Genomic DNA, 20,129 nt, shown 5'->3' with positions numbered 1-20,129 from the left:
GATGATTTTGTCCAACTGTAGGCTGATGTAAGTATTGTGAGCACGTTTAAGGTAGGCTGGGCTAAGCTATGATTGGTGGGTTAGGTGTATTAAAATGCATTTTCAACTTAAATTTTCAACTTATGTTAGCTTTATCAGGATGTAACCCCATTGTAAGTCCGAGGAAGATCTGTATATTGCAAAATGATTATTTTTCCCTTTTAAATTTTCATATAATACCAAGTAGTATGTGTTTACTGTTGAAAAATTAGAAAATACAGACAAACCAGAAAAATGACAACAAAAAAAGTCACTTATTTCTGTTATCCAGAGATAACAACTCCTATATCTTTTAAGCACTGCCATGTGAGCAAATACATTTTTCTTCAAAAGACAAATCATATATTAAGTGCTTATTATAACCCTTATTATCTTAATGACACTTGGGTTTTGCCCCAGTCAGGGTTCTTACAATGTAGTCTGAGGATCACCAAATCTGTTGACATTGGTGCCGACGGTACGGAAGCAGCGGTGGTGCTTTATTGCTGGAGGCTGAGCGTAAACCAGGGCAATGACACCAAACCAAACTAGTTGTTGTAGTCTTCGTTGCCACGTACTTGCAGTTCTAAGAAGGGCCAGTTTCGGGAGGGTAGGGGGGGAAAAGGAGCCAATTTCACTTAAGAATGTACTCGATGGAACTGTAGCAATATTAATTTTATTGTTTCTGCTCTTGAGTACACAGCTTTTTAATATCCTGTGTTGATGACATAGGGGTACTCATAAAGCACCCTGCGGCGTGCCAAAGCATGATGGTTATCTTGAGGAAAAGCACTTGTGCTGTGGTTGGAGTTACTAGGTACACTAACCACTGTTTTTTTTTGGAATACTATTTTTACTTAAAAAAATAGCAGACATTTTCTTGAAAATGAATGCAGTGAGCTTGTCAGTTTGAGGAAAAATAACTGACAGTACTTGCCTGAGTTTTCAAGTGAAAATTTTATTTTTATTTTAAAATTTTATTTATTTATTTATTTATTTATGGCTGTGTTGGGTCTTCGTTTCTGTGCGAGGGCTTTCTCTAGTTGCGGCAAGCGGGGGCCACTCTTCATCGCGGTACGCGGGCCTCTCACTATTGCGGCCACCCTTGTTGCGGAGCACAGGCTCCAGACGCGCAGGCTCAGTAGTTGTGGCTCACGGGCCTAGTTGCTCTGCAGCATGTGGGATCTTCCCAGACCAGGGCTTGAACCCGTGTCGCCTGCATTGGCAGGCAGATTCTCAACCACTGCACCACCAGGGAAGCCCGAAAATTTTAATTTTGGAAGACTTGTATCTGTCACTGTGAGCCTGGTAACATCCCAATAGTTAATATACTTTTAAATGAAATCAGTGGCGATGTTAATGAATGTGATTTTTCTGATATTATATCATGAAATGTGTTAACGTTTAGAAAATCTGCATAACTCTGTGAACTAGTACTTTCCAGTGACCAGTGCCTGATTTTCAAAATCATGTATCCATTCAAAATCACTGATCCATTCAAAGTGTAAGACAGACCAATAGATATTAATTTAACAGGCTATGAAGAGAGCATTAGTTTGGAATCAGATTCCTTATTGCACTAACCTTAAAGAAACTCTACTTGTTGAGTATTAGTATACTATCAAAGAATATCCACAATTATCTGAAAAGGCTAATAAAGTTCTCCTCCCTTTTCCAACTTCTTATCTGTGTGATGCTGGATTTTCTTTATATAATTCATCCAAAATAACATCACAATGGATTGAATACAGAGGCAGATACGGGAATCTAGATCTTCTCTTTAAAGATGTGCAAAAATGTAAAACAATGCTTTTTATTTTTTTTAATAAGTGTGTACATTTTATAAAGCCATCTTGAACAATTTGGTACACTATCCTCTGTGATGCTACTAAATAAGAATCAGTTTGATTTTTTTTTTTTACTTGTAAGAAAAAAACATTTTTAATCATTTTTATCCTATTTTTTTTGGAGTACAGTTGATTTACAATGCTGTGTCAGTTTCTGCTGTACAGCAGAGTGAGTCACTTAATGTTCATCCAAAATAACATCGCAACGGATTGAATACAGAGGCAGATATGGGAGTCTAGCTATCTTCTCTCTCTCTTTTTTTTGCGGTACGCGGACCTCTTCACTGTTGTGGCCTCTCTCGTTGCGGAGCACAGGCTCCGGACGTGCAGGCTCAGCAGCCGTGGCTCATGGGCCTAGCCGCTCTGCGGCACGTGGGATCTTCCTGGACCGGGGCACGAACCCGCGTCCCCTGCGTCGGCAGGCGGACTCTCAACCACTGCGCCACCAGGGAAGCCCTAGCTATCTTCTCTTAAACCAAACTTTAAATATGTGCAAAAATGTAAAACAATGCTTTTTTTTACAAAAATTAAAAGTATTATTTATGTTAACGGAATAAGTTTATTGTTTTTTTTAATGAAAACATATTTAAAATACATTTTAAATGAAATATATATTTAAAAGCACTGTAGCTATTAATACATGTAATCTATACCAGTGAACATTCTTTGGATCCTCATAACTTCTAAGAATATAAAGGGGCCCTGAGACCAAATAATTTGAAACCTGCTGGCTTAGAGTGAATCGTTTCTTATGTTAAGAGTCTGTAGGAAAGGGATCTCTTTAAGTCCCATGAGGGCTTTGTCTAGAGCCTGGCACTTGTGGTGGGTGCTTAGTAAAAATTTGATGGGAGGGAGGGGGAAGGGAGGACAGACTAGAGAGCAATTTTTATGAGTTTAGACTTTGAAGAGTTGGTTTTTGACCTGGATAACTTTCTGGCTCCCTGTAGATAAGAAACCTGATCGGGAAGAAATTCAGATGAGCAGTATGGGATCAAACACAAAATCATTAGGTAGGTGATTAATTCCTGCCTAGGGATGTGGAGTAATCCGTATTATTCTATGGGATGAGGAGAACTATCTGGCTCTGCAGCTCTTTCCAGCACCCGCGCCATTTACCTTCCTGGAAGAACACTGGCTGGACATTCCATTTGGAAGGATTCAAGGAAATGTAGTAAAACCTGATCTGTCTACCTTTTTCCACATTTCCAAATGCTCAAAGGTTAAAAAAAAAAAATCTTCATATGCCTCCCCCATTAATACAGAATCAAGTGTGTGTCCTTAAGCTGTTACTCACAGCCTTTTACAGTCTGATGCCCGCTTCACTCTGTCTTACTCTCCATATACTCTGTTTGAGCCCACCTAGTCTACTTGCTATCCTGTCTCTTCACTCTATACTTTTTTATTTTGCTCTTGTAATACCTCCTATTGGAATGTCCTTCCCAATTGCTTTGTAAATGGTCTTCATCCCCAAAGGCTTGGCTGAATTCCTGTCTACTTTGTTAGGTCCTTCCTAACTATTGCAGCTCACCTCACTATCTTCTCCTAATTCCAGTACCCTTCATAGATCTCTTCAGTTTAGCTTTATTATCATATATGATATATTTTACCTTCCCAGTTAGGTGTAAGTTTTTTTATGTCAAGGACCACCTGACCTTAATGCCTTTGGTAAAGCTCAAATGCTTTACCAAATAGGTGCCTAAATCACATTTATCTGCTTAATACGTATTTTACACTAGAGGGGAACATCATGTCTTTGTACTTCTTTTTTTTTTTTTTTTAAACTAGATAATAACTATTCCACACTGAATGAGAGAGGAGACCACAATAGAACACTGGATCGATCCGGAGATCTAGGCGAAATGGAGCCATTGAAGGGAACACCCCTGATGGTAAATTCTCTTTATATACTATTGTCCTTCTAAGGCTAGTTCTGTTTTGAAGCGTGCATGTTCTGTGAAACAGGAAAAATGTACTTAGTGAAAGACAGCACCTTTTCTTGTAGGGGTTTTCAGGGAAGAAGTAGGAGTTTTGATTCACGTTGGGATTTCTTGTGCCATTATTCTGGTGATGGTCGAGATGGGAGAAAGAAGGCTATAAACGTGTTGCTTATGTGACTAACGCCAACTGATCTATTCTCACATTACTCTCTTTCTGTTCCTGCCTTTTTTTGAATATCTTGCCCTTCACTTACTATTACCTTGTTTCGTTTGAGTTTACAAATTTGGGGATTTTCCCTAGATCTGGCACGCATTCATGAGGTTCCTATTTTCTTACTCTCATACTAACACATTGCATGTGTTCACAGCAGGACGAGGGGCAGGAATCTCTGGAGGAAGAGGTGGATGTGTTGGTTTTGGATGATGAGGGGGACCAAATGTCTTACCCCCGCCATGGTACGTCCTTCAGCCACCCCCAAGATCATCCTTGAGGAAGGAGGTCTCTGTGTGCCAGCAGTTTGCCAATCATGCTGATCTGATCAGTCTCAGCCACACGGGGCTTGGGGGTGTGCTGCTTCTGTGATTGTCACCTCTTAAGAGGCTGGGACATGCCACTGGTGATCTGATTCTCCCTTACGTGCTACTTTTCTTCCCTTCAGGTTTGCTCAACTCTCTTCTGGTTCTCCTTATTCCCAACCCTATTAACCTCTCTTTCTCTTTTTTCCCTACAGCAGAAGATTTAGCACCACTCTCTCCGCTACATCCGGGCTTATAATATATGTACTTTTATTTTTTGGTGGTGAAATGGACTGATGATTTTTCCCTTTCTTCGCTGGACTGTTGTGCCCACTGCCACACTGCCTCCTGCCCTTGTAGCCCTAAGTGGCTGCCTTCTTTCCATCAACTCCCTAACTTCTTCCAGTGAAGCTTAATTGTCCCTCCTCCCCCCTCCAGATCCCCTGCAATTACTCCCAAGAAGCCTGACTCAGTTATATGCATATCTTGAGAAACTGCTGCAGATTAGCTCTTTTTGCCAGCTCTCCCTGGAACTCTTGGCCTTGTGTGGAGGGAGGGAGAGAGTGGGAATCCTCACTGGAAGCCGTGGGAAGAATTGGAAGTTATATGCTATATATGCAGTGTCCAGCAATCTGATAAACCGATGATTCTTAAGCAAGATTTTTTTTCTCTTGGTGAGGAAGGGACCTTTACTTTTTTGGAGAGTGGAGGGCGTGAGCTCTTCCTTTATTCCTAATGACTATTTTTGAAGCAAAGAAGGCCGGCAACATTGGCACATACAACTTGGCAAGGGCCCTTGAGAAAGTGAAGGTTTCCTAGAGCGGAGATTAAGAAACCTTGCCCTCCTCATCTCCAGGGCAGGGACCATCAAGGACCTACAGACTCCATCTCTTCTCCAAGCCTCATGCCAGCCCTGGGCTGCAGCTGCTGCCCCTTACTGAGGCTGTCCTTAACCCTCCTCTCCCATCCTGTGATAATGTCTGCTGACTTGGCCTGGCCATTTGCAAGAGGCTGTAGAAAGAGGAGAATATGTCAAGGAAGACTTTTTGGGTGAGAAGGAGCAGAAAGATGTCTTCTGGGGAGGAGAAGAGCCTCTAGGAGGAGCTAGTAGGAATGTACATGAATCATTTAGTCTGAAACTGGCAGGAAGCTACAAAGCTGGCTTCCCCCTGCCCTTATTTCTCCTTTCTCTCACCCTTATAGCCCCATCCTCCCCTGCTTCCTCCCTGGATTGGTTGGCTGACTAAAGGACTTGATGTACATACTCCTGCCCCCTTTACCCTTAAAAAGGTGGGGTTTGCCCCTGGCTTTGCCTCTTCTTTGTGCCTTTGGCCTGGGGTGCATCTCCTCCTTCCCTTCCATGTGCCTTTCTTTGCCTCTGCAGTCTCATTTCTCATGATTTTGCAAATTATATTTTGTTGCTTTCTTACCTACTTCTTGGCCCTAAATAGCAGAAAGAAGAGGAGAGGTGACCTAGAGAACCTCAGTCTCTCCACTGGGAATTGGAATAGCCTCTAATTTTAGCCACAGAAGGTTTTTCTCAACTGTATATGTTGGGATCTTGCAAAAATCCTGTTCTGATGAACCTCCAGATGAGATTGGTGGGAGGAGTGAGTGGTGTGGCTCTTACTCCTTAGCTGCCCAGAATGATTGTCGTCTCTGAAGGGGTTATAGGGAAGTCGTGTCCATATCCCCCTCCCCGACCCCCCACCACCCCTGTACCTCCTCCTTTTAGTTTAGTGTATATTAGCAGGTTGGGCTAGAGGAATCAGCTGCTATGCGGTTGATTTTTTTTTTTTAACCCTTCCCCTTATTTGCCTTTTACTCCTCCCCTTAATCTAAAAGCTCTGTTTAATGCAACTGGAAATCTTTATCCTCCTCCCTCCCCCTTCCTTTATATATTGAGGCTTTGGGGTAGGAGAAAAGTGCACAACCCACCACCCCCCTTCCCCTCTGCATTAAAATTCCTTATTTACCCCTTTTCCCCTTCACATTTCGTCCCACTCCTTTTCTGGCAAAAAGGAGCCTTTTCCTCTCTGTGACCCTAAGAGCATACTGCACAGGGGAAATCGCCCCCATCCAGATGTGGCTCCACTCTTCGTTTCTCTTGTCTTCTTCTGCTCTTTTCCTGGTGCTCTTTTTGTCGGTGGGGTGTGGGTAATAGAACAGCCATGGGCTTTTGGGGACCTTTAACTGTTTGTTTTTTCCTTTTCATTTATAAAAACACTAAACGTTCAATTTCAGAGAACCAAAAATCCCACCTTCCCACCGAACACTACTAAGGGGCATGTCTTCTGCTCCATACCTTTTCTGTTTTTCTTTCTCTCTTGTTAATGCTTTTAAAGACAAATGAGTTTTTTTATATAAATAAAGTTTTTAAAGTGTGTATGTGGGGGGTCTGTGTCATTTCTTCACTTTAAGCTGTATCTCTTCTCTCCTTTTCATCTTGGTTACTTCCTTATGTATCAGTGTCCTTTTTCTCTGCAGAGCAGCTAGAAGGGGATTTTGTACCAGGACTGATTTATTTTGAGCTCAATCCCTACTTTTAACAAGGAACATTCTTTTAAATTATATATGAAACATTTTTCCTCTGAAGATTCTTAAAAATTGAATGTGGCTAAGTAGAGCACGGGAAGCTTATTGCTAACTTAGAGATAGGAAACCGAAGTATAAAGAATTAATAAGTCACTGGGAATCTTTTGTGACATTTGACAAAACTAACGTTGAATAAAGCTCATTGCAATACATGACCCTCTTGAACATTTATGGGTAGAAGATTAGAAACTACCAGCTCCAGCTATCATCCTAATAAGTCTGAATATGTAGAATTAAAAGGCTCACTAGGCCATGATGTTTCTTCTCAGGCTATCTGCAGTCTTTCAGTAAGATGATAAGGGGCAGGCCTATAGCTAGCTTCCTCTGTGTCCTCCCAAGTAATATGTGGGTGGGTCGCAAATACTCATTGGATTACCAGGGGTTGTCTTTACTGTAGAGGCCAAGGATTAAGACCTACAGAAAGGGGCTTATTTCTCTGGGGCCCATATTTCCTGTTACATTATTAAGACTCGAGAATTTATGTAAAATGCTTTCTGTGTGCCCAGTCTTTAGATTAAAAATATATAGCTGCTTCTGCTGATGCTCATGTCTCAATTTTGTTGAACTAGGTCTTGGGTATGAAAACTTTCTTGGGCTAGTAAGAGCAGGAAATCTAAGCATTGTAGCTGATAACCTTTTAAAGCTTGATTTGTGTCTGACAGTTGTAGTTTTAGAAGGATAAAGCACAGAGCCAAAAAGCTATTAGAGTTTGCTTTACAAAGAGGTTTGGTAGACCTGCTTGAGATTTTTTTTTTTTAATGTAGAAAAACCTGGCTACTGGTGAATAGCCTTTATTTCTGTCATATTCTTTATTATGCACTGGCACTGAGCTACATAGAAACCTTACTCTTCTCTCTGGATTGGTCCATTTGTTTTATCTCATTCAATAAATATTTCCCCAGCATCTTCCATATGCCAGGCATTGTTGTGTATGTTAGGTTTAGATTAGAGAATGAAACAGATGGACCCTTACTCATATGCAATCCATGAGAATTCTATGCAGCTGAGATCTGTGGTCTTTTAAAAACATTTTTCTGCCCGTAACTAAAACAAGGTGTTAAAAAGAATGATCTGTAAAGTCCCTGTATCTCGTTTCTTGACACTGATTTACTCATGCTTTTGAAGGCTCTTGGTACCTCTTAATACCAACTTTAGGAATCCTGTGTATTTTGTCAAGATTTGCCCATTTGTTCCCTGATCCTTTAGTGCCTGAGTTTTTTTTGTTTTTTTTTTTTCCTGGAGGCGGTTATAGATTATGCTCAACCACTCTTCTGCCTCAGTGAGCCTTTTTTGTGAACATGTTTGTGAAATAGCTGCAATGAGTCTTGCTGTGACATACTTTCTGACAGCTCAGAGCTATGACCTCACTTGGCCACTTGTTCTTTCTTGCTGAACTAATGCACTTTGTTACAGACTAGAAGTATCTCACCCAGGAAGAACTAAGGACCAGTTATTCTAGATCGTTATTTTTCATTTTGTCTATGTTTATATCTGAAGTACAGGATAGTAAAGGTTTATCTTGGTATTTTCATAGATAGAGTTACAGAGGAACTACACCCAGCCTTACAGATCTGAGCAAGTACACAGGAATTACCTGGGAAGCTTGTTAAAAATGCAGATTTCCATGCTGCGTTTCCAAAACTTGCTTAAATAAGTGGGACTCAGGAATCTGAAATCTAAAGTAACCTAGGTTATTCAAATGCCTGTGGTGAGTCAATTGCAACTTGAGACACTAAAGACTTGCTTAAGAATTCAGCTTCAAACTAGAATCCAGGATGACTGGCTTCAGCTTCGCTGGCAGTGATGCTAGTTTCGTGGTGGGTGTGGTGATAACCACAATAAAGGAGTGTTCATATAGGAAACGGTGTTTATCTCAAAGGAATGAATGATTACTGTAGAATCTGAGATGGCGGTGACAGGCTGATATGTAGCATGTAGGTAGGAGGAACTTCTTTTGTAAATCATGTCATCTATATAATGCCCAAGCTGATGAGAGGTGAACTGAGCCCTTGATATGGGGCCCTCTAGGGCAATAGAGAATTCCCTAGAGCCGATGGTTCTAACTAAAGTGTCACTTCTGGCTACAAAGGGTACCTCAGCTGGGAAGCAAGTGGCCCCATTGGCCAAAGCCAAGGAGGTGTGTCTGGAAATTTAAATCACTCCTGAGGGACAGCCTATGCCAAGAAAGCGCGCGTCTGGGGGCTTCCCTGGTGGCGCGGTGGTTGAGAGTCCGCCTGCCGATGCAGGGGACGCGGGTTCGTGCCCCTGTCCGGGAGGATCCCACATGCCGCGGAGCGGCTGGGCCCGTGAGCCATGGCCGCTGGGCCTGCGCGTCCAGAGCCTGTGCTCCGCAACGGGAGAGGCCACAACAGTGAGAGGCCCGCATAATGCAAAAAAAAAAAAAAAAAAAAAAAAGAAAGCGCGCGTCTGCATGTGCCCCCCACCTCCGACATTGTAGGAGCTAATTTCTTTTTTTTTTGCTGTGCCCTGTGGGATCTCAGTTCCCCACCCAGGGATTGAAGCTGGGCTATGGCAGTGAAAGCCCGGAATCCTAACCACTAGGCCACCAGGGAACTCTGCAAATTTCTTTTTCATGTAAATTTATGAAGTTTTTTTTTTTGGCCGTGGTGCGCGGCATGTGGGATCTTAATTCCCTGACCAGGGAGTGAACCCTCCCACCCTGCAGTGGAAGCACGGAGTCTTAACCACTGGACCGCCAGGGAAATTCCAACCTATGACCTCTTGACTTTGCTGTTGTCTATACCACTTAAAACATTAGTTCTTCAGCTGATCCACCCAGAATTTAGGGGCAGACGTGGATGGAGAGGAAGCTGGAGGAAATGAGATAGGGAAAGCATAAATGGAAATAGTCATTTTGGTCTGTATTACATCCTGACTATTTTTTCCCTTTTTATGTAGTATGAAATGTAGCCATGAATGGATTGAATCAAGAGCATTATACCTGTTAGCGTAATTGTAGGAGCCATAAATATTATTGTAAGCATGTGGCAACTAGCTATTTTGTTTTATTTTCAGCTGAGGAGAAAGTGCTATGCTTCTCACTGTATACATTTCTATCTTTATTGTTGAAAAGGACAGGTTCTTCCACTTTTATTTAGGATACAGAAGGGATTACTATCTTGCTGTCTTTGCCCAGGTATTTGTAGTGCTAATGGACAAATAGTCTGAATGCCATAAAGCATTTGTGCCTGAAGAAAAGAAAAAGAAATATGAGATATTCACGGTAAGGTGCCAGGCACTTACACTGCTCTCGTCTTCGATTCTTTTTTGCTCCATCCTTAAGGCAAAGTTAGCATTGGGCTTTTGCAAACTTTGCACTCTGGGCCTCTTTACAACCCAGTCTGTTAGAATCAAGGGTGGGGGGAGTGTAGTGTGTATAGTTGGAACTAATTCAGACTTCTGGTTTTGGGCATTGTGGTGGATTGGATACTCAGAAAAGTACTTTCAGCAGAAACAAGATGCTGGGTAAAATGTATTTATTTAAAAAGTAGTTTAAAACATACTGCTGAACAAGCACAAAAGTAAGGAATCCATAGATCTTCAAAAATGAAGTGAAAACTGGAATTGTAGGAAGTTAGCAACTGCTAGAGCTAGCTTTTACTCAGCTTTTGCCAAACTCAGCAGGCTTTCAGCATCTATTTTAGTGACTATGCAGGGTATGGGAAACAAAATGAAGGTGACTCCAAGTAAAGCCAGGATACCCTCAGTTTAAAGGTGAACAAGAAATAAACTCTATGGAAGAGGGCAGCAAGGAATTTTTTGTCTCAACCTTGATATTACCCCAAAACTGGGCTCACCTCTTGGTGGGTGTCAAGCCAAAGACACAGCCGAGCCAAAGATCAGGAGAAAGAAAGATTTATTACTTGCAACAAGTAAGGGGAACACCAGGGATCTTTCCCAAAGCAGTGTCTCTCTGGATCAGCAAAATGGGGGAAGTTTTAAGCTAAGGCTACATGCATAGTCATGAAGGAGCTTGGGCTGAGCAGAATTCACCATAGAATTGGGGCTAAGGTTGACCGAGTACAAGCTTTAGTTGATTGAAGCGAGAAAAGGTCAACATCATCTTTAGGTTCCAGTTGATCTGGTGGTTGAGTGCCCAAGGGGATGTTTAAATTCTGAAAAACAGCTCAAGAAAGTGCTTCAGACTAATCTTTACCACGAAAACAGAACTGGAAGTCTCTACAACTCATTTATTAGCCTTGCTGTTGTTACTTCTCTTGCCCAGTAACAATTTGTTCTTTTGTTCCCTTAAGATCATTATTACTGAGACCTGTTCAAGGGCAGGCATTGTGGCCAGGCTTAGATGATAAAATGGCTTAGGCCTAAAATGGCTTCTCTTATGTCAGAAAGCTATATCTGGTTCTTTTCTGGGCCCCCTACTCTTATCTGCTTACAGTTGGTCATGCCTTCAGGTGATTTCCAGAAGCAAATGCAATTCCTTGAAGGCCTCAATTCCTATATATAAACTCCCAAAGCAAATCCTGCTTAAAAATTTTAAGATGCACAAAGAAATAAGATGCCACAAATGGAGAAGGGGCCAAAAAGTCACAGAAGCTGATCCTTAAATACTTCAGATTATAGCATTGTCACACAGACTAATGAAATAACTTTTTGATTAATGAGCTAATACAAGTTTGAAGCTAAGAGGTGACAAAAAACAACCCAGCAGATTTTTTTGGGAAAAAAAAGCCTTTCTGAATTAGAAATGAAAAATACAAATTTGAAATAAAAACTCAGATTAAATTGATTGGAGAAATTGAAGGGGTTCTAGTGAATTGGAAGATCTCAAGAAATTATACAGAATGCAGTCCAAAGAGAATGAAAGGAAGAATGGAAAATGGCAAAGAAGTTGAGAAGCAGACAGTAGAGGACAAGAGAATGAGAAGATCTAATGTACTAAGTTATCTGGAGCTCCAGGAGGAGACAATAGGAAGAGACAATATCCAAGGAGGTAACCACCGATAAATTTTCAGATTTGATGAAAGGCACTAAACCTCAGATTTAGGAATCCCAATGAGTTCGCCAGGCAAGATAAAAAGCAACTCATATCTAGAGACATTGAGGTAAAATGCTCTCTATCTTGAGCAGCTAGAGATAAAATGCAGACAAACATTAGAAAACAGCCTAGATGGGTGACTTGTCAGCACCAACGATGAAAGCCAGAAAACAGTGGAATTCTTTCGCTGCATCCCGTTAACAAAAGAAGTTATCATGGAAATTGACACTTGGTAAAACTTTTTTAAGAAAGAGGGCTAATTAGAAACATTTTCAGACAAGCAGAGTTTGCCGCAGGTAAGTCAGGGTTCCTGAGGCAGAAGGAAAATGGTCTTAAATGGAAAATCTGATTCAAGAAGGAACACTGAACAAAGATACTGGTAAATAACGTTGGTAAGAGTAGGTAAGCATTAAGTATAAAAACTGCAATTTGTGGGAGGGAAATATGAGCTAGACTTAAAATACTGGACAACAATAACATGTAACTTGGGGTGACTAGAACACTAATTTTCATGTTCTTATATTCAGGAGGAAAGTGAATGTACTGATTAGCTTAAGACTTTTGTGAAACTGTACATATTAGCTAGAATAACCACTAGAGAACAGAGCATATCACCTTCAAACAAGTAGAGAGGGAAGAAGGCAAGAGGAGGATGGGGGGATCAGATCTGGTACTACCTCTGACAGAACAATCTAAGCTCCCAGGGTACCAGTTATAGGAAGTGGTGAGGAGCCTACCTGTATATCACAGAACTGGGACATAGTGTGTGCAGAAAAAGAACAGTGAGTGAAGTGTAGGAGGGGGCAGAGAGAACAGGTCCAAGATAGTTTCCATTAAAGCAAACTTAAAATTTAAATACGAATTATTTGCTGGGTTGTGTGTGAACTGGTCAGCCTGACTTAAAGATAGGAAGTTAGGACAGAACATTTTCACATCTTGCCCACTGAATTGCTGACTCCTGCAGTCCTTCAGGATATGGAGCCTTAGTTTTACATCAGAGGAAGAAGAGTTAAATGAAAATTGAATCCATGCCCTCTATGTTTCCAGACCCCAGACCCCAGACCAAGACCCAAATAAACACTATAGGAAGATGAGAAAAAAATCCAAACATGAAACATCAAAGCAAACCCTATTCTCTTTGCTGCTAGTTACTTCTCTTTGCACTAGGAAACCATGCAGCTTCTTAAAAACAAAACAAACAAAAACTGCTCCCAAGCCAGAGAGTTCTCTAGTTTCATGCCCCCCTAGTGACATCACCAACATTCTAGGAAAAAAATTCTCTCCTCCTTGTAGTCCTCTTTTTCAGGACCTCCTTTCCCTTCTTAAATACTGATGTACCACCAGGGTTCACATCTAGCCTGCTTCTGACTTCTTACTGATGGAATTCCTAGGAAGGACCTGGGTTCAACCTGATTCTCACCATGTCTTCTCTGTATTTTTGAAAAGTCAGGCCCCAGGCTCTCTTCTCAGTCTGGTTAAAGTCTGATGGTGGACGCTTGGTAACTCAGCTGTACTCCGTCTTGTAAAGTGTCTTGAATTCTGGTAACTCTTCTTCTAGTGATGGTTATCTCATTGCGAGTTGCTTTGTATTTTACATAATGCCACTTAAGTGGTACTGACTTCTGTAAAGTGAAATCCTACACATATTTGTTCAATAAATACCTTACACAGGTGCTAGGACCAAAGGCCATTTCTGTTTTTGAGCCCCAGGGATAGAGGCATTAAATTTATGAGTCAATAAGATAAGCGTTATTATAATGATACGTTTCTAACAGAAGAAGGGTGAAGTCTGCTTGGAGTGAGGGCAAGACTTCACTGAGAGGTAATATTTTGGTTGGTTTGAAAGTATAGCTAGCATTTCATCAATTGGAGAAGATGTGTCATGCAGGACAGATGGCATAATGTGAAAAATATTGAGGTGTGGGTATCCTCCTAGGTGAGGGGAAGTTTATTTTATAAAAACATTTCATCTAATAAATGGAGTGAATGAAATATCACCATTTTGCCACCCTTAATAAATAGATCTTAGGTGCTGAGCATCAACAGCTGCTAACATCACGAAAAGAGACAATCAGATACCACCTACAAAGTGGTTTTTCAAAAAAAAAAAAGTCAAACCTGAGTCTGATCAAACCTCTATATCCAATTACTATTTTATAGGAAAAACAGAGGATGTGGGAAATGTTAAAGTACACTATGGGGATGCAATTAGAAGAATGGGGCAAGAATTACAAAACAAATGACCTAATTTTTAAAATAAATTAATTGCAAGAAGAAAAAAGATGGGAGGATACTTATAGACGGAAAGATATCAGTCAATCTCTACAGATTAAAAGACATCAACCGATCACAGTGCATGAGTCTTATTTGGTTCCTGATATAAACATAACATTTTATGAGAAAATTGGAAATTTGAACACTGGATACTTGATTTTACTAAGGGATTATTATTTTTTAGATGTGACACTGGTATTGTTGGTTATAATTAATTCCTTGTCAGACTGAGCAATGTGATGAAATTCTAGTGGATGGAATGTTATGAGGAAATTTGCTTCTAAGTAGTGTGGGGTAAGAGAGGTTAGAGAGGTGTAAATGAAACAAGATTGGCTGTGAGCTAATAATCATTAAAGCTGGGTTATGGGTATATGGAGGTTTATTATATTTGATTTGATTTTTATGTATATTTGGAATTCCCCATAGTCAAAAGTTTTGAAAAATGGTGAAAAACAATTTGGGAGCTTATTGTTCCAGGTATGGGACTAGGAAGGGGGGATGGTGGCAGCAACTATAATGCTTGGGTTATAAGTACTTTTACTGCCATAAGCAGGCCAGTGGGATTCAAACCACTAGAGCTCCGTGGCGTTGCCTCCAGAGCAGCCACAAGGATGGGAGAGGGGTGCTGAACAGAGGGGACAGCTACTGTGTAGCTCACCTACACATTTTAATAAGAACAGCTTAATAAGAACAGCTTTGCTTCTAACTTTTATTAAATTGGACTTCTTAGTGATATTTCATTTAAAAACAGGATTCTGAAGCTTTAAAAAATTTCACTAACTATTAGGGGAACAACTGAGTATTTTAAAGACTATCCCTTGAGCTGTTGTCCAGAAGATTGGAGGCAGGGAAATCAGCTAAGAGACTGTTGTGATATCACAAACGAATGAGAAGTGTGTTTTGAGGGGAATGTAGCTAATGAACGTTTGGTCTAGGAGGTAAACCTTTTATGAAAATGTTTGGTTTTTTTTTTTTTTTTTTTTTTGGCTGCGTTGTGTCTTTGTTGCTGCGCACGGGCTTTCTCTAGTTGCAGCGAGCGGGGGCTACTCTTCGTTGTGGTGTGCGGTCTTCTCAATGCGGTGGCTTCTCTTGTTGCAGAGCACGGGCTGTAGGGTGCACGGGCTTCAGTAGTTGTGGCACGTGGGCTCAGTAGTTGTGGCTCACGGCCTGTAGAGCACAGGCTCAGTAGTTGTGGCGCATGGGCTTAGTTGCTCCGCAGCATGTGGGATCTTCCTGGACCAGGGCTCCAACCTGTGTCCCCTGCATTGGCAGGCGGATTCTTAACCACTGTGCCACGAGGGAAGTCCCTATGATAATATTTGTAATAGTTGTTTCCCAGTCCACCAAGGACAACAAAGAGGGTGTGGAAATACGCTCACTCTTCTAATAAAGTCAATCTCTGAGCACCTCCTAGAGTACGGGCTGGAAGCCAGCCCCCTCTCCTACCCCATTCTTAGCAGAATACCAGGAGAACGCGTCCTCCTTGCTGCAGTCTCAGCATCTTTGATCACTGTCTATTCTTGTCCTCCTGCGCACCATGACTGATCGTATAGGGAGGTAGGGAATGGTGACCACTTCTATCATCACTGCCCCATCTCAACTACAGCTGCCTCAGGTATGCCCCACCACATCTACCTGACAGTACTCTAGATTCTTGTAGCAGCTGAACTCCAGATTGTAAAACCCAAGAGTTAACCACCATTTTCTTCCCTTATCTCCACAACCTTGGAGTCTATCTGCCTAGGAAAATCCACTGACCTTCCCTCCTATTACTGTCCCCTGGAGCTGATGTCTTCCTGACCCCTGTGCCTTTAAGCCACGCATCCATCCACCAAGTTCCTGTGGCTAATAAAAATAAGCTATTAACATTCCAGACTTACAGGTGAACATGATTTAGGTACATCCTCAGGGCTCTCCACCTCACTGGCTTTCACTTCACTCTGCCTTGGTTCTGCTTGGTTTCTCAGAGTTTGTAGGTTTTTGTTCTTTTTTGAAAACCTTGCCCCTGCCCCCCTGACTTGATGCTTGAGTGAAGCTTCTCTACTTCTCTTTGTGCTCATCAAGACAGTTCTTAGCCATCTTGAATTATGGAACTCCTTGAGAATCTGATGATAGTAATGGACTTTCTCCAGAAAAGTGCACACACACAGTAGTTTGCCTATAATTTCAAAGTCTCTAGATTTTTAAAGCTGTGCTCAATGCATCAGGAAGCCTTTTGGTGGTGGCGGTGGGATTGCTTAATAAAAGCGCAATGTTCTTTGGCTCTACCCCAGACCTATTAGATCAGAATTTCTGGCGGTAGAGCCTAGGAATCAGCAATGTAAACAATCTCCCTGGTTGATTCTTAAGTACACTAAAATTTAAGAAAGTGTGCTATAAAGACTCAGTTTATCTTCGCAGTCTGTCTCATCTTCCCCTCCCGGCCACTTAACTATGGTTCAAACTCCAGAGTCCTGGTTCTCTAGGGCTATAGTGAAGCCCCCTGTAGGAGAAACTCTAGAGTCTGACAATGGGGTTAGGTCTCTTTCATTTCCAGGCATAGTTCTAAATTTAGAGAGCCAACTCATGTCTAAGAGAGCCACATTTCCCCCCTTCCTTTGATCCATCTTGCGTCCATTCTTTATGTATTCACTTTCCCCAGTCCAGAGTGGAAACTCCCTTCTACTGGAGACACAGATTCCCACCCAAAGCAAGATGTCTTGTGCTTCTGCATGTTTGCCTCATCTCATGTGTATTAGTCCTGTGGATAGCCAGTGGTTCAGAGTTAGAGGGCCTTGTAATTGCGATAGAAGGATACAGTAAACAGGTTTGTGGGGTTAAATGTAAATGCTAGCAGGTCCAGGTACATCCTTGAGGTTCCAAACTGATGACAGAGTAGAGAAGGTCACTGAGTAACTTCCTTTTAATTGATTCTTTTTACTGGCTATAAGCATTTTTTTTTTAGATGTAATAACTGAAAACAATTTAGCAAGTACAGTTTTTTTTTGTTTGTTTTAAAGCAGAAGATAGGTCAATTATAATCCTGCATCCTGTCATCCAGAGGCAACTACTAGTAACATTTTGGCATCCTTCCATCTAGTATTTTCCTATTAAAAAAATAAACATAATAGAGCTTATATAGTACAAACGACACGGTTACCTGCTTCTCTTGTCTAACATTGGTTTATAACATTTCCCAGTTAATTCTTCAAGACCATACTTTTTTTCATGGCTGTACGATATTTAATCAAATGGATATACCATTATTTATTTAACTTTTGCTCAGTTGTTGGATACTTAGGTATACTACTTATGTATGGTATTATAAATATGCTGTAATAAACATCTTTGTGCATAAATCTTTGTCATCTGGATTATTTCCTTAGAAGAGGAATTTCTGGGTCAAAAGTTAAGAACATTTTTTTTTAAAGAACATTTTTGAGGCTCTTGATATACTGTACCGAACTATTTTCAAGAAAGGTTAGCTCAATGGGAATGTCTTACCACACGTAGAAGTTGCACTACATAACAAAAGTACTTCAGAGGGTTTGCACACAAGCAAGATATTACAATGAAGTGTGGGTGAATAGGATTGAGAGGAGAGGGTCAATGGAAGCAGCTCCTTTTCTCCCCTGAGGAGGAGGAGGTCTGTTTTGTTAATACTAGAGCAAAATCCTGTACCACATCCTCTCAGAGACTTCCGGCTTGAGTAAATATTATGACAGAGTTTTGGACCATGAACCCCAACCCAGTTTGCCATTGGTCTTCTAATCTCTCAGGAGACTTGCCTCCTTTGTTCTTGTTCTTTCTGCTGTGGCTACTGTTATTTCCCCTTTGGCGCCTCTGCTAAGACTACTGCTGTCTTTTTCCTGTGCTGTTCCTGCCTTGAAATTGGAATAAAATTTTCTTCCTTTGATAAGTAGAAGTCCTTGTTGGCCAGCTCTGGATCCTCAGCTCTAGTGACCACCCGCCACCCTCCCACCCCTGCTCAAGAGTGGCTTTACCCACTCTTTCAATTTCTTGTAGTTCCCTTCATTCAAGAACTTGAAACATGTTCCCCAGAGACTGGGCTGGGGAAGCGTCTCATGCAAATAGAGCTCCAGTGTTCTGTCTTATCCTAGATTTCCTGAGGTTCACTTGCACACTGGGTCCCCCTTCCCCAATTAATAAATGAACACATCTCTGAAATTTTCTAACGTTAAACCATTTGAAAAATTGGAAGATTAGATGTAGATTATCTTCTGACATAGGTGAAAAACACTTGGGTACTAGTCCTATTTCTTCCTTTAACCAGTTGCATGACCGCAGGGTAGTCTATGTACTCTCTGGGCCCCAATTTTCTCATCTATAAAATGAGTCATTTGGTTATTGTCATATTTAGGTTCCTGTCAACTCTGATAGTCTATGATCTGAAAGGAAATCGAGTTGTTTTTAAAGTTCACTGCAGAAATAAGAGACACAGAAAGCTACGAATAAAGATAAACTTATTGGGTGATGAGTAGATCATTTGTAATTCAAAATGTTATATGGGTTAGCACGGAAATAGGTCCTTCTACATAAGACTATGATAAAGCATCACAAATGAAAGAGGGAAGAAAAGTCAGTAGATGGTGTTGGGATGATGGAGTTAATAAGTAGGAAGAAAAAAATCTAAGATTTTTTTCCTCCCATACCACATCCTACGTTTATTTAGATTTTAAAAGTTATATTTAAAAGGGGGAGGAAAACAAGTGAATGTTAGATTTTAGGGAGAAGAGCTTGCAAACTCTTTGAAAAAAGTTATAATATGTTTTTTTTTGGTGCAGTTCCAAAAATTTGAATGGAAAGTACAGAGAGTTTCCATATATCCCCTTATTTAGTGTTTCCCTACCCACCTCCAACCCAGTTCCCCTGTTATTGATATGGTGTATTCGTGAGCCAACATTGGTTGATACATTGTTATTAATTGACATCCATAGTTTACATTAGGGATCACTCTTTGTGTGAGTTTCTTTTTCTGTGGGTTTTGACAAATGTGTAATGTTTCCCCCATTACAGTATCACACAGAATGGTTTCACTACTTTAAAAATCTTCTGTCTTCCTCTAATTAATCCCTTCCTCCTCCCTAACCCCAGGCAAGGATGGTTTTTTTGTTTTTTTTTACTGTCTCCATAGTTTTGCCTCTTTCAGAATGTTTATAGTTGGAATCACACATTAATGTAACTTTTTCAGATTGTCTTATTTCGCTTAACAATATGCATTTAAGGTTCCTTCATGTCTTTTAATGGCTTGATAGCTCTTTTAAAAATATTACTGAATAAGATTTTATTTTTTTTTGTTTTGTTTTTAATTTAATTTTATTTATTTTTTTATACAACACGTTCTTGTTAGTCATCAATTTTATACACATCATTGTATACATGTCAATCTCAATCGCCCAATTCATCACACCACCACCCCCAACCCCCCACCGCTTTACCCCCTTGGTGTCCATACCTTTGTTCTCTACATCTGTGTCTCAACTTCTGCCCAGAAAACCGGTTCATCTGCACCATTTTTCTAGGTCCCACACATATGCGTTAATATACGATATTTGTTTTTCTCTTTCTGACTTACTTCACTCTGTATGACAGTCTCTAGATCCATCCACGTCTCAACAAATGACCCAATTTCATTCCTTTTTATGGCTGAGTAATATTCCATTGTATATATGTACCACATCTTCTTTATCCATTTGTCTGTCGATGGGCATTTAGGTCACTTCCATGACCTGGCTATTGTAAATAGTGCTGCAATGAACACTGGGGTGCATGTGTCCTTTTGAATTGTGGTTTTCTCTGGGTATATGCCCAGTAGTGGGATTGCTGGGTCATATGGTAATTCTATTTTTAGTTTTTTAAGGAACCACCATATGTTCTCCATAGTGGCTGTATCAATTTACATTCCCACCAACAGTGCAAGAGGGT

The 20,129-nt window shown here is 40.8% G+C and overlaps 1 protein-coding gene across 8 annotated transcripts in view; it reads left to right on the top strand.

Moving 5' to 3' along the window:
* The window catches only part of CTNND1 (catenin delta 1), a 47,887-nt gene extending 41,183 nt beyond the window's left edge, over positions 1-6,704 (top strand). For 7 of the 8 annotated variants that reach the window (XM_082628815.1, XM_082628814.1, XM_082628811.1 and 4 more), the window contains 3 exons: positions 2,813-2,875; positions 3,651-3,754; positions 4,534-6,704. In XM_082628815.1, the coding sequence (XP_082484941.1) occupies positions 2,813-2,875; positions 3,651-3,754; positions 4,534-4,545 (179 nt within the window). In that variant the 3' untranslated portion in view covers positions 4,546-6,704. The remainder of the gene's footprint in view (positions 1-2,812; positions 2,876-3,650; positions 3,755-4,533) is intronic. The other variant, XM_082628812.1, reaches the window with a different exon arrangement.
* The last annotated feature ends 13,425 nt before the right edge of the window (positions 6,705-20,129 follow it).

This window comes from Mesoplodon mirus (assembly GCF_964341445.2).
Source record: "Mesoplodon mirus genome assembly, chromosome: 7".
NCBI classification, from domain to species: domain Eukaryota; kingdom Metazoa; phylum Chordata; class Mammalia; order Artiodactyla; family Ziphiidae; genus Mesoplodon; species Mesoplodon mirus.
This window is presented reverse-complemented; position numbering and strand designations above follow the sequence as displayed.